General features: G+C 46.6%; 1 protein-coding gene across 1 annotated transcript in view; it reads right to left on the bottom strand.

The window, feature by feature from the left end:
- Window positions 1-13,168, bottom strand: part of LOC311591744 (gamma-tubulin complex component 3-like) — a 53,856-nt gene that overhangs the window by 11,335 nt on the left and 29,353 nt on the right. Inside the window, exons 12-17 of the mRNA XM_084803402.1 lie at window positions 12,106-12,216; window positions 11,778-11,880; window positions 10,402-10,591; window positions 8,532-8,667; window positions 7,546-7,614; window positions 3,319-3,454 (exon numbers count right to left, since the gene is read on the bottom strand). Coding sequence (XP_084659528.1) covers window positions 3,319-3,454; window positions 7,546-7,614; window positions 8,532-8,667; window positions 10,402-10,591; window positions 11,778-11,880; window positions 12,106-12,216 — 745 coding nt within the window. The remainder of the gene's footprint in view (window positions 1-3,318; window positions 3,455-7,545; window positions 7,615-8,531; window positions 8,668-10,401; window positions 10,592-11,777; window positions 11,881-12,105; window positions 12,217-13,168) is intronic.

Genomic DNA, 13,168 nt, shown 5'->3' with positions numbered 1-13,168 from the left:
TGGTCAGCAGGGCATACCTGCAGCAGGAGACACCTTGCCACCCTAAGTCCTAGATTTCCTTAAAGAAATACCCTAGTGTGATCATCACAGTTTCAAGATCTCCTCCACAACTTGCACTTCCCATGGTGCTGCTGTTTAAGGTGGCTCAATCAAGTATCTACCCACTTCTGGCACTGCTGTTTAAGGTGGCTTGATCAAGTATCTACCCACTTCCCCTGGCGCTGCTGTTTAAGGTGGCTCGATCAAGTATCTGCCCACTTCCCCTGGCACTGCTGTTTAAGGTGGCTCGGTCAAGTATCTACCCACTTCCCCTGGCGCTGCTGTTTAAGGTGGCTTGATCAAGTATTTACCCACTTCCCCTGGGGCTGCCGTTTATGGTAGCTTGATCAAGTTTTTACCCACTTCTCCTGGCTGCTGTTTAAGTGGCTCGAGATCAAACACTTAACTAATTTAATTTCCAGTGCTTTGGATTTAAAAGATGCTTCAAAAACCAGCATTTTCTGCATGTTTTGTGTTCAACATCCAATTGCCTTCATATCTCTCCTGATGGCATTCTGTGTGTGTGAATTACAGGTAAGAGTCACACACACACAGACAACAACTCATTGTTAGACTCAGGCTGGATGCTGATTTCTTTGCAAATTTAATCCTGGCCACCCTAGGCAGTGGCACTGTCAGACCCAAGGCAGGCACGAGAGCTGTTCAACTCTAGACACAGAGACTCATCTGTTCACTGAAATTGAGTTACCCATACATGAGTTTTGTAGAGGAAGACACCTAAGGTACCACCTTTGTAAGATGTATTACTATTAAATACATCACCACAAAGAAAACAGCTGCCAATCAGACCAGCTTGTGCTACACATCAGTCTGTGGCCTCAAGGCACTTCTCAGCATCTGCCCTGCTCCCTACCATTTCTAATGCATACTGCCTCTCTATGCTTCAGTCCAGAACCACTGTGCCATCCATATTTCCAAAGGCGAGTGACCATGCTGTGGCTGGCACACATGCAGGCAGTGCAGTCCCTGATGGCTTCAGTGAAGACTGAGCAACACTTCAGAAGTGATAGAGTACGGATAAACGAAAAACCAACAGAAAGAATTCGGAGATACCTTGGCTTCCCGTGGCTTTTCAATAGACAATGAGCTGGCTCAGCCTGCATACTGCTACTGTTTTCAGTAGGCACAGGCTGAACACAGAAGACTGACTCATAGGCACCCATTCCACCCTCTTGTCACCTAAGTGTCCTATAATGCAGTGACCAGAAAACTGTCATCTTTCAAGTTCCTTCATAGGTTCTATGCTGAAGGAGACTTAGCTTCCCCCACAGGGCCTTCCATCTTTGATTCATTTTAGCTTGTTCTTGACTCATTTTTCTCCAAGACTTTCATTTTTGCCTTCCAATAAGAGAAGCCACACTAAGTCCTGACATCAATTGTAGAACCCTGGGCCAATCACTTCCCTTGTTCAACCTTGAACTCTCTCCACTGGAAGGAAAGACAAGTGACAATGAGGTCTCCATGTGAGTCCTGAGAGAGTCTGTGACTGACTGGTGATGACACACCTAAAGGGGTGCCTCCAGGGCAGGCCCAGCACTAGGCAGGAGCACGGCCTCACTGCAAACTACCAGCAGGAGCAGTCCTGCTCAGTAGTCAGAAAGACAAAAGCGCGGACTGTTATCTGTCAGTCCAGTGTAATACAGGGCTTTATGTGCACTATTTGAAAACAATTGTCACTTACATTTCTTTAGATTTATTTTTAATATTTAGTGATAAAGTTTATTGTATGAGTGTTTTACCTGCATGCATGCATACGCACTGCATGCATTCCTGGTGTCAGAGGCTGACAGAAGAAGGCATCAAGTCTTCTGGGACTGGAGTAATAGGTGGTTATGAGCCACTATGTGGGTGCTGGGAACTAAACCTGGGTGCTCAGCAAGAACAGCAAGTGCTCAACACCACAGCCAGTCTCCAGCCACTTACTTACATCTCTTGAGCTCACGCAGGACTATTGTCTTACACAGAGCGGACTGCACTGCCACCAGTCAGTGTGCTTTGTCACCAGCTATACCAGAGGGTTAACACTCTTCTACACTCCTCTAAAAGCCCGATGTCCACGAATCAGTGGACAGCTTAAGCAGAAGGAAATGCAATTGCAGGGTCAGGCCTGGGGCGGCACACAACAGGACACCTTAAGGCACAAGCCTTGCATGACCTCCTGTGTGAAGACACTTGTTTCTCCCTGAGGACCAAAGAGGCCAGTTTCTTTGTGGCAAGAACATTGTGAAGAAGACAGTATGCACCACTCTGTTGGCTTCAGCATGTGAAACAGGAAGCTAGCTGCATTCCCTTTACTTCCTTCTCAGCTACCAGCAAGGAAACAGCCATCACTGAGTACAGAGCAGTGCTGAGAGCCTCGGTAAAGGCCACTCTCTCCATGGCCACACTGGCCTGGTGGCCAGCACTGCTGCAGTCTGTTGTAGCCATCACTGTCTGGAGTCAGCCTGCAGCCCACAGCAGTGATGAGAAAACCTCTTTGTTCAAACAACTGCTCGATCTTACTTATGACTAATTTTACTAATCAAAGGGCAGATTTAGCTCAGTTGTTCTTTAGAGAGGTTTATGAAATGTTTTCATAATTGATTTCAACATAATGAACTCAAAATTATCATAATTGAAGTCATTCAATATTGTAACATTAACACAATCGACTAAATATCTAAGTGTCTAACTATAGTTCTAAATTATAAAATACAAAACACGTCTACATCCTGGATTATGGTCAAAAGAAAAATTAATGCTTCAAAGAGAATATAATTAAGGCACTAAGTGAATTTTGAATGAACCAGGGACCTATTGAAAGGTTTTCCTTCCTTGACTATGGGTGATTAAAAAAATTAAGTTAGGGGCTAGGGATAGCTCAGTGGTCTTTCAGAGAACCCATGTTAGATTCTCAGCACCCACATGGCAGCTCACAGCTGTCTAATGCCAACTCCAGGGCATCCAACACCTCTTCTGGCCTCCATGCGTACCAAGCACACACATGGTGCACATACATAGGATCAGGCACTCACAAATAGAACATACATTATTATTGTTGTTGTTGTTTTTGTTGTTATTTTAATTAAACTACACCATGGACATTGTTGAAAAACAAACATGATTTTAAAAGAAACTTTATGGTATGGGGGAAAAATCCAGTATGACTTAATTTTCTCTTATTCTGTAATGAAGTCAAGACACAATGACCTTTTCCTACAACAGTGGGTCCTGTCAGCTCCGTTCTCAGCTGGCCTCACTGGCCTCCTCTGCCTTTACCTGGCATGTTCCTCAGGAGTTTCGCATTGCACATGTGTCCTTTCCATAGGTCAATGAGGATGTACTCCATGCGCTTGGCCCTCCACAGGAAGTTGAACACTCTCAGGTAGTGGCTCATGCATTCTCGTGTGAACACCTAGAGAGACAAGATAGGCTGCATCTCATGTGCAAAACACTCTCCTAGCCCAGGCCTAGCCTTCCCACAATCAGCAAACACACAACTCCTGCCCAGTTTACAAGGGACCTAAAGTAAGGAAAGCAGTGCATTTCAGAAGCAGGCTCTAACAGCAGCCACCTGATTACTTACCAACCAGCAGCAGGTGTGATATGTTGTCAGTCCTGTAGCTGGAGACACCGGCATGAAGGTGGTGTGACCAGCAGACTGCTCACCAAGACTTTTCTCCCCACACAGGGTGGAACTCTCTGTATAGACCAGGCTGGCCTCTAACTCAGAGACCTACCTGCCTCTGTCCCCCAAGTGCTAAGATTAAAGGCATGCACTGCCATGCTGGGCTTTGTTTGTTTGTTGTGCTTTATATTTGCCTACATGTGTGTCTGTGAAACCATGTGCTGGGCATGCCTGGTGCCCTTGGGGACCAGAAGAGGACACTGGATCCCCTGGGACTGTACTTACAGATGTGTGGATGCTAGGATTAGAACGTGGGTCCTCTGGAAGCACAACAAGTGTTCTTAGCCACTGGGCCAACTCTCTAGCCGTAACTCAGCAGGACTGTAAGCCCAGCCCAGCCCAGTCTAAACTTGAACACATGACTGTAAGCCCCAAATCCTAAGCGACAGACAGAGGAATCACTTGTTTTAGTAACGACATCTCCAAAAGTAGAGGCAAGCCTAGCGGCACCTCTACCCTAACAAGTCTTTCTGATCATCGTCACAGATTTACAGACTCCTTCCGTACCTCTGCTCAGTACCATGTTTGTGGCTTCTCAAGCAAGTAATGTGTCCTGGTAGAGAGACTGTCTCAGTCCTCCTCCTGTTGTCCCTCCCGTGCTGGTCAAGGTATCAGGTTAACTACAAACAAATTAGTTCAACTAAATGCCCCACCTAGCACTAGACAGTGAAGGAAGCCTCTGTAGCGCTGTGGGCACTGACTCTGCACAGGCCTGCAGTGTGGAGACAGGGCCAGCCTGCTCTGAAGGATCTCTGATATCCAGGAAACCTTGCCTTGTCTATGTCTGTCCTCCGGCCTTTCTATGAGAGCCTGCAGTGCTCACCCTACCTTTTGACCTCACCATCTGTCTAACTACTCCACACAGGCTCCTAGAACTTTATGCTTGCTCCTTTCACCTTAGCATGGGACTCTTACCTGTAAACCAGCTTATCTTGTGTTCCGCTGTGTGCCTCACACATATCATGTAACAACGGTCAATTCATGCTCCCTTATGCCACTCAATAGCAGGTTTTGGAAGGTACTTGATGGTGATGGTGAAGAGGAGGAGGAGGACAAGGAAACAACTCCTCATAGGAGTGACTGGAAACTGTTCCGAGTTCCAAAATCAACCACAAGTGCCTGGGGGATTATCTGCAAATTGCTTGCTTCCTACAGTATTAATTATCTTCGTGTGACTACAGAAGCTGATCTGAACTGGATGTCATGAGTCAATTGTAGGATTTTCTCTCTACACGTACACCATAGAGTAGCCCCTGGAGTACCATATTCTCACTGATTTCAGAAGTTCAGTTTAGCCATGGTCTTTCGTATACCAACTACTTAAAAGGAAGACATCCCGGTTCTGACCTTAAAGTAAGAGTCACCACAGCACTTTTACTAGCTGGCTGCTTCCCCTAAGGGAGACTACAGCCTAGAGATAAAGTAAGCTCCAGACTCCTCATCTGTAGAGACTCAACAGTGAGCAAATATCCAGGCTGTCAGTGTGGGACAGCAGCCGCCCGAGGCCCTGTACTCGGTGACCCTTACCAGGCTGAGACGCTGCACACAGTACTGCTGCAAGCCCTCCAATTGGTCCTCTGCAGCTGGAATCAAGACTCCATGACCTCATCACACTTAAATCTGGATGGACTCTACCACAAATAACTTGAGACTTAGGAGAAGCAAGGTCAACCAGAAATACTTCACATAGTTAAGGAGCTGTATTTAGCTAATGCATTCTTCAGTAACCTGGGTTGTGAATTTCACAATGTCCCAAATTAGACTTACCCAAAAATTTCACTGACATTTTATATCTTAGAATTAGTAGAACCTAACGGTGCTATTATACAAGATTTAATTATATGATTGCTACAAGATATATCCCTACTATAATTAAATTCTGTTCAAAAAATGACAACCTCAATTAATGAGAATAGAACCGCAACAGGTAACACACAAATTCACAAGAAAAGCAGAAAAAAATAACTGTATTTATAAAATGGGCTTCCTTTTATCTTTTGTGTATTTTTTCCGTGTGTGTGTGTGTGTGAGTGTGTGTGTGTGTGTGTGTGCCTGTGTAACTCAGCTGGGCCAGCCAGCTCACTCTGAGGTCCTGGCTCCTGTGCACTGGGATTGCAGGAGGGCTGCCATGTCCACTCAGCACTCACGTGAGAGCTGGCGACCTGAACTGCAGTCTTCAAGCTTGTACAGCAAACTCACCTCACCATTGCCCCAGCCCCTCCTGTTACAGCTCAGTATGTTCTGTGTGCAATCAAACCTGACAGACAATGTCTAATAGTGTATAATACCATGCCTGTTGTGACAACAAGGATTGAAAATTCACCAGCCACAAACAGAAACAGCACAGCAATGCTTCCCCACACTTTGACCTGCTGAGCAACCACACAGCCCAGAGTCCCTTCTCTCTATCTGGCAGCCTAGGCTCCTGTCACAACTTAGCTGTGTGTGACTGGGCTGTCACAGATGTGTCGTTAAAATAAAGCTGTGGTATATATTTTCTTCTTTAGTCCTTCTAAAACTGTATTCAAAACCTTTGAGTTCTAGCTATGCCAGTGAGGTGTGTAATGAACCCATCGAATAAGTAAGTAAGCACATGCCTAGAGCACACTCAGCCTGCCTCCTTGTAAGGCACTTTCACTCTGTTAACAATCAGTGCAGTTATCTTTACTATGGCATTTTGTCTTTGTAGCCTGGGGTTGGAACTTGAGGCCTCAGAGCTCTAGCACTGAGCTGTCCCTAGCCTTACAACTATCCTTTATTGTGAAAATGCATAATGCACATAAGCTAGCTATGCAGACAGCAGGAAGTCCTGAACAATTTGCTGACACACCATGCAGCGATTCTCAGTAACCACCACTCAGGACACATGCCCAGGACAAAGGCCACTAAGAGAATGTTGAAAGATTCAACTCATCAACAGTTGTTGTTTCAAACTATTAGCTCTGACCTGATCAAAGTCATGATCGGGATTAATGAGGCTAAGAACCTGCCTAACAGTTCTCAGGCCACATGCCACAGGCCACTTAAGACACGTCTGTGGCTGCCATTCTGTGAATGTGGCTTCCATGGAATCACCGCATAGCAAAGGGTGTGACTCATCCCACAGAAGGGGCAGGCATAAAGCCACTCTGCCACAACCACTAGAGAAGGGATGTTAGAGCCCAGTCACCCTCAGCAAATATCCCCAGTAACAGAAGGGACACAATGCACTTCCCCAGCATTTCAGACACAGAAAGGACTAAGTCTCAGAGGCCCTGTGCTCAGTCCTAAAGAGAGAGAACATGGCTAGAGAGGCAACTGAACCGCAGACATGCATGACGACTCCTCTAGCCGAGCTTCTGCGATGTGGTAGAAGAAATGGCCCTTCTCAACAAGTGAGTGGAAATGCATGAACAATGTGACAGGTAGCGGCTCATCAGCTTAAATGAATGCTAAATATCAAATTTCATCTAAGTAGGAAAAATACAATTCCCCTAAAATATACTCTATGCTTCCTTTCAAATTATCCTAAATTAGTTGCTGCAGTCTAAGAATAATGGCATAAAATGAACAATGCTTTTATTAAGCACTTGCTGAAACCTGTGACAGAAAAAAATGATATTTCTAAGAATTCTTAAAATAATGGAGCATTTCAGCACTCATTAATAATTATCTGAAGCAGTCTTGGCTTATGCAACTCATTCAGTAGGTGTAGCCTAACACCACAATTACTTTGAACCTCAGTTCTTAGAAAAGAAAGCCAGTTGGAAACAATGCAATTCCCAGCAATCCAAACAGCTGTGAACATTGCACACAAGTACACAGACGGTGGATCTTACGGTAGCAATTGGTCCATCGACGTGGTAATCCAGGCTGAAGACATCCCATCCAGTGTCACCTGGAGAGACCTAACAGTAATAAAACAAAACAGCAAATAACTGAAAGGCTTTGTACTTATTGCCAAAGAACCTGTCAACTCCTCAAAGAAAAGCAGTAAAATAAGGTGCAGGCTTTAAAAGCACTCTGCTGTGCAAGCAATGATCAGCCTCCTCACTGGCACCAATGTCCAAGTGGCGAGAGGGAGTGGCACATCCCCGGGGCTCTGCGATCATGCAGGAGGAAGTGGTGCACACTCCTGGGGCTCTGCGATCGTGCAGGAGGAAGAGGTGCACACTCCAGGGGCTCTGCGATCATGCGGGAGTAATTGATGCTGTTCTGAATGAACCTGTGAGTCTCTAGTATTGACTAGCAGGTCAGGCAGGGAGCACTCACACTCATAACTCCGACTCCAAGTGCAGCCCTCCTGAGGAGCAGCTGCAGTCCCAGCCTGCTCCTTCAATTTACTATTAAATGTTCCTCACTTAACTAAGCGCCTGTGATGCACCCATGCTCTGTGGGACCCATCTCACACACAGCATCCAACTTGGGAACTAGCCTTTCAGTAACATGTGGCCTAATGAGAGGGACTTGCTTCCTCTAAAACAGGGCAGAGCACACCCAGGATGTTTAGTTTCCAGGATTGACCAGACTTGTGCCTGACATAATAGGAAGATACTGGAGAGGGCACTGAGAATCAGCTGCCCCCAGCACCCTCATGTGCTCCTAGACCCCTCACATGCTCCCAGCACTCTCATGTGCTCCTAGGCCCCTCACGTGCTCCCAGCACCCTCACGTGCTCCTAGCCCCCTCACGTACCCCTAGCCCCCTCATGTGCTCCTAGCCCTCTCATCTACCCCCAGCCCCCTCAGTGCTCCCAGCACCATCACGTGTCCCTAGCCCCCTCACGTGTCCCAGTGCCCTCACTTGCCCCAACGCCCACATGTACCTCCAGTAGCCTCACTTCTAGCCTCTTGAGGATCTCTGGGCTATCAAACTGGGCGTTCGTGGCTCTTACAGCAGTTTCAAGAATCCCCATCAATTTATGCTGATATAAAGTCGTTGCTGGGCGAACAAGTTCTGGCCTTAAGAAATGTGTTTGAAATTAAAGATAATGTTATTTGATATTTTTAAAAATTATTAATTAAAAAAGTAAAAGTTCAAAAATGGAAAAGACAAATGGGACAGATAGACACAGTTATAAAAGTATTACGGTCCCCAGCAACCACCCTGTGGTCTCAGTTAGGTTTCATAGAAATCCTTTAAGGAGCATAGGTCTAGAACCCTGTGTGTGACCACCACAAAGACCACAAAGGCAGACACTCTGCCGAGCCCACACCATGCTCTTGGTGTGTTTTGTCTTTCTCTTACCCCCATGCATAAAATCTGTTACAATACCATTAAAACCCTAACCATGTTTCACTAAAGAAAGCTTCGTGACATTAACTTCCAACAGGGTTGCAGAAAGCATTTCTTCAAAACAGTAAAAACATTAATTTTCATTCAGCTTGGCTAAAGGTACTTATTTGTGCTACACATTGATAGTTTTCAAGTTATGACTGGCCTACAGATAAGATCTTTATGATTCCCTACAAAGACCAAACATCTATGTACCTAAATATAGACTTCATAGTTCCAAAGGGCCCAGCACTAGCACACCATTAATTACCTCAGCACCAGCACACCATTGCCTCAGAACCAGCACAGCATTTCAGTGCTAAAGGCTGTGCTTCCCGACATGAAGCCCCCACTCTCCTGACTAAGAGATGGCCGTCATCTCAGGTGTGCCAATGCAGTGCTGGGTGGAGGCAAGGAGAAAAGGCACACATCCTCAAGTGGGCCTGCAGCCAACAGGAGATAGATGGTGGTCCTTACATGTAAGTCACACCTTTGAGAGGAGACATTGTGACATAAGATGACCCCCGTAGGGAAGACAGTAACACGGGAGATGACCTGCGGTGCTCTCCAGACTCCAGCTTTGCTGTGCCTGGCTAGGCTGCCTGCACATGTGCCAGTCTGCACCCCAGGCACTTTTAGGCCAGCACCAAGGGAACATCTTCCCTTTAACAACTCCTCACCACATTCCCTTTAAACTAACTCTCTAAGAAACCCCCTCAGTCCTGGTATGGAAATGCTCTGCAGCCATGGGATTGTAGCAGCCATACCAACCAATGACCAGCTCCAACCAGCTCCAGGCAGCTCCACCACACAACCCCCCTGGTGGAGAAGATGGACAGCTGGGCACTGGACTTCCTGGGAAGCCAGAAAAAGCTAACTTTTTTGTGTAAAGTAACTTGCTATATTTTTGTCCTACAGGGAACAGTTAGTTTGTACATTCTTAAAGGAACCACCGAGACACAGCAAGTAACAACACCCTTCACATGCCTCAGTGAAAGCACTGGCCTACTGTGGCATGTGGCCCGTTCACCACCAGTCCTGTCCAGAGCCCTGAGCCATATCACATCTAGACATTCCACAACAGGAGGATGGCCACAGGGAACAGTGACAAGACAGCACTTTGTCAAGTTGCAGAAAACACGTGAACCAAGAGGCCAACTTAAAACGTGTATTTGTCCAATGAACTTCAGACTGAAGCCGAAGTTCACTGTGACCACCTTCCAACTCCATCCACTCAGGGGCCACTGCACATGTCATGGTGCCCACAGGGACACCACACACATCTGATGGTCTGTTGGCAACAGAGGAAAAAGTAAGGCATGAGAGCCATGAAAACGTCATCCACTCAGCTTATTTTAAACAAAGACTTTGTAAGCAACTCATTTGCTCTGATGCCACCTATTCTCAGGCCTTCATCTCACTTTAGCAAATCCATCAGGTGCCGTATGAAGTCTCCCTGGCCGAGAAGCAGGTAGCGCCGCATGGCCTGCATGTGCTCCAGCAGACTGTACTTTTTATTGAGGACATCTAACAGATATTTGCTGGTCTCAAAATAAGCAGCATCAATTTTCCCTTGAAATGTGTTTTCCAAGTATGTGAATAAATCTGCAGCTGTAAAAACAAAAGGGACAGGCACACATCCATATGTAACATGTATCTTAACAGAGGAAGTCAAGGCATTTATGGAACCAGAGGCAACCATCAATGTAGACCCAACCCAGCCACGGCCAGTGAAGGCAGCGCAGTACTGAACCTGCAAGGCCAGGATCCCCGGGACCAGGAGTAGATGCTGGCACTTGGACTTCCAGGGTCCCTGCCCAGCACTGCACGCAAGCATAATGACCGCACTGCAGGCTGTAGCTAAGGAAGCCTCACTTGACGTCAGAGCCTCAGAGTCCCAACAGGACTGCAAGACCCCGGGGGACCACCTGCATGTCTTCCACCTCCTCTTCCATGTCTTTCTGAAACATAGGTAAACCCAAATCTGGCTCTGGCTCCCACTTCTCCCCCAGACTATCCCCGAGGCCATGCAGAAGTCCGCATGTGAGCTGCTTATGTGGGGAGCTGCCGCTCTCGGTGGCTACACAGGCCGCCTCCTGACCTCAGAAGCTCCTGCCACAGCCTCGGCCTTGCCCTTAGCCAGCATGGGGAGACAGGTGCTTTCCAATCCTCTGGATTCTGCTCCAGCCTTTGGCCACTTCCAATACAACATCTTATGCAAAGCCAAAGAATCAAGATGGCAAGATGGCTAGAGAACAGGAAATAAGCTGACGGGTGATCACTGAGGCTGAGGCAGGCAGCAAGCAGAGGGGGGCAAGGGAGGGGAGCACATCTCTAGCAGCTGGCAAACGAACCTTAGAACGCAGGCAGAGCCGGATCTCTGCAGCCACAGAGTCATAAGTCTTGCACTGCCTTCCCATCTGCTTCACTTACTTACTATCCTTTCATCACCGCGGGGATAAAGCAATGAAAAGTATTAAGGAGGAAATAGTTAACTCTACTCCAATGCTACTAACTCCATATTAAAACATTTGAGCATCCACATAGCAATAGATACTTCATACATGTACATGTATGCTCTGTATGAGCACATTTTAGAAATCCAGGTAATGTGTAAATGCTATAAATTAAAAAGCTTTAAGCAACAGATCATCACCACCAGGGTCACTACCACTGCCTACACTCACCACCTCACAGCGTCATAACCACATGACATCACAGACACCATCATCACAATCCCAGCACTGTCACCACCATCACAATCCCAGCACTGTCACCACCATTACAATAGCCATACCATCATGGGGAGACTCTGCAGACTTGGTCACAGCTATCATTTTTGTGGTCTGATCATGACAAACTTGATGCAAGAAATTTATTGACTTTCCTATCAACAGGACCTAAAAAGAAAAATAAGCTATGATTCAACTTTATACAAGTTAGTTACCCAAACAATTCAAATACTCACACATTACATATTAGCTATGATTTAAAAACACAGGACATGAGTGCTAGGTCTGTATCAGGTGAGTTCTAGGAGCTGAAAATTAGTCCTGTCCCACAGTCAAGCATTCGCAGTCACAGCATCAACAGGAAGGGCAAAGTGTCTTCCAGCCCAGCCCTACCTTCCTGGACTGGTCCATTGTAATGAAGGAAGGGATCATCGATTTCCTCAGTGTGTACTTGTCATGCCACAGCCGGTCGGTTTTAACAGTTGGATCTGATGCCACAAAAAACTAAGAGGAAAAGAACACTAACATTAGAAATATTTATGAGAAATTTACTTACTAGTAACAAATTATTATGAAGTTATCCATAAATAAGTACTTCAGACACAAGGAGCCCACTCACTTAGACAATGAGCTTGTTTGACACCACCACTCTGGACAGAAAGCTCTCTAAGTTGACTGTGTTCCCAGACATTTAAACCCAAACTACAAAAAAACCAAGCTGCACCCTGCCTTAGAGACAGGAGCGAGCCTTAGCATGAGGACAATGAAGCCCCTCACTGGCAGCCTCCAGGAACCACATCCTGCAGGTTCTATGGGCTCAGGGGGGTCTTCTACCTTGGTATCCACATGGAATTCCAAGGCTTTCTCAGCAGTCAACTCACATCCAGTGGCCCTCAGTTTGTGTGCTCATGACCACCTTCACCTCACAGAGTGCCACCGGCTGGAACAGCAGCACCTGAACACACACACTAGTCACAAACTGCCACCTACAGACAGAGCCCAGAGCACTCAGGACTTCTCACACAACAGGCCAACTGAGAGCAACCAGCCGAGGGGCAATGAAGAGACTTCCTCATGTGACTCTCCCCTGGCGCCACCTGTGACAAGCACACTTCTACATCATCCAACCAAGTCACAGCTCATCTTCTCCCTCCCACACCTACCTGTCAGAAAGGACATTCTGTAGCAGGAAGAAAATCCAGCAGCCATAGCCTCTAGCTTATCTACAGTATGAAGGGGGCACTTTCATTTTCAGCCACAAGGCTTCATACGTACTGTTGCTCCAGTCCCTACAAATTTGCTTTCTGGAAGCAGAACTGATCAGTCTGTATGTATGTGATGCCACACAGACCTCCAAAGCCTGTGCTGCTAGCGCCCCCAGCAGCAGGGAGCCCTGTACTCTGCGCCCTTACTAAAGGAAACTGAGCTACTAATACAGGTGCCCTTAGGTGCTCTC

The sequence above is a fragment of the Acomys minous genome, assembly GCF_964271855.1.
Source record: "Acomys minous genome assembly, contig: scaffold_24, whole genome shotgun sequence".
In the NCBI taxonomy this organism is placed as follows: domain Eukaryota; kingdom Metazoa; phylum Chordata; class Mammalia; order Rodentia; family Muridae; genus Acomys; species Acomys minous.
The sequence above is the reverse complement of the archived record's forward strand: the minus strand, read 5'-3'. Positions and strand labels throughout refer to the sequence as shown.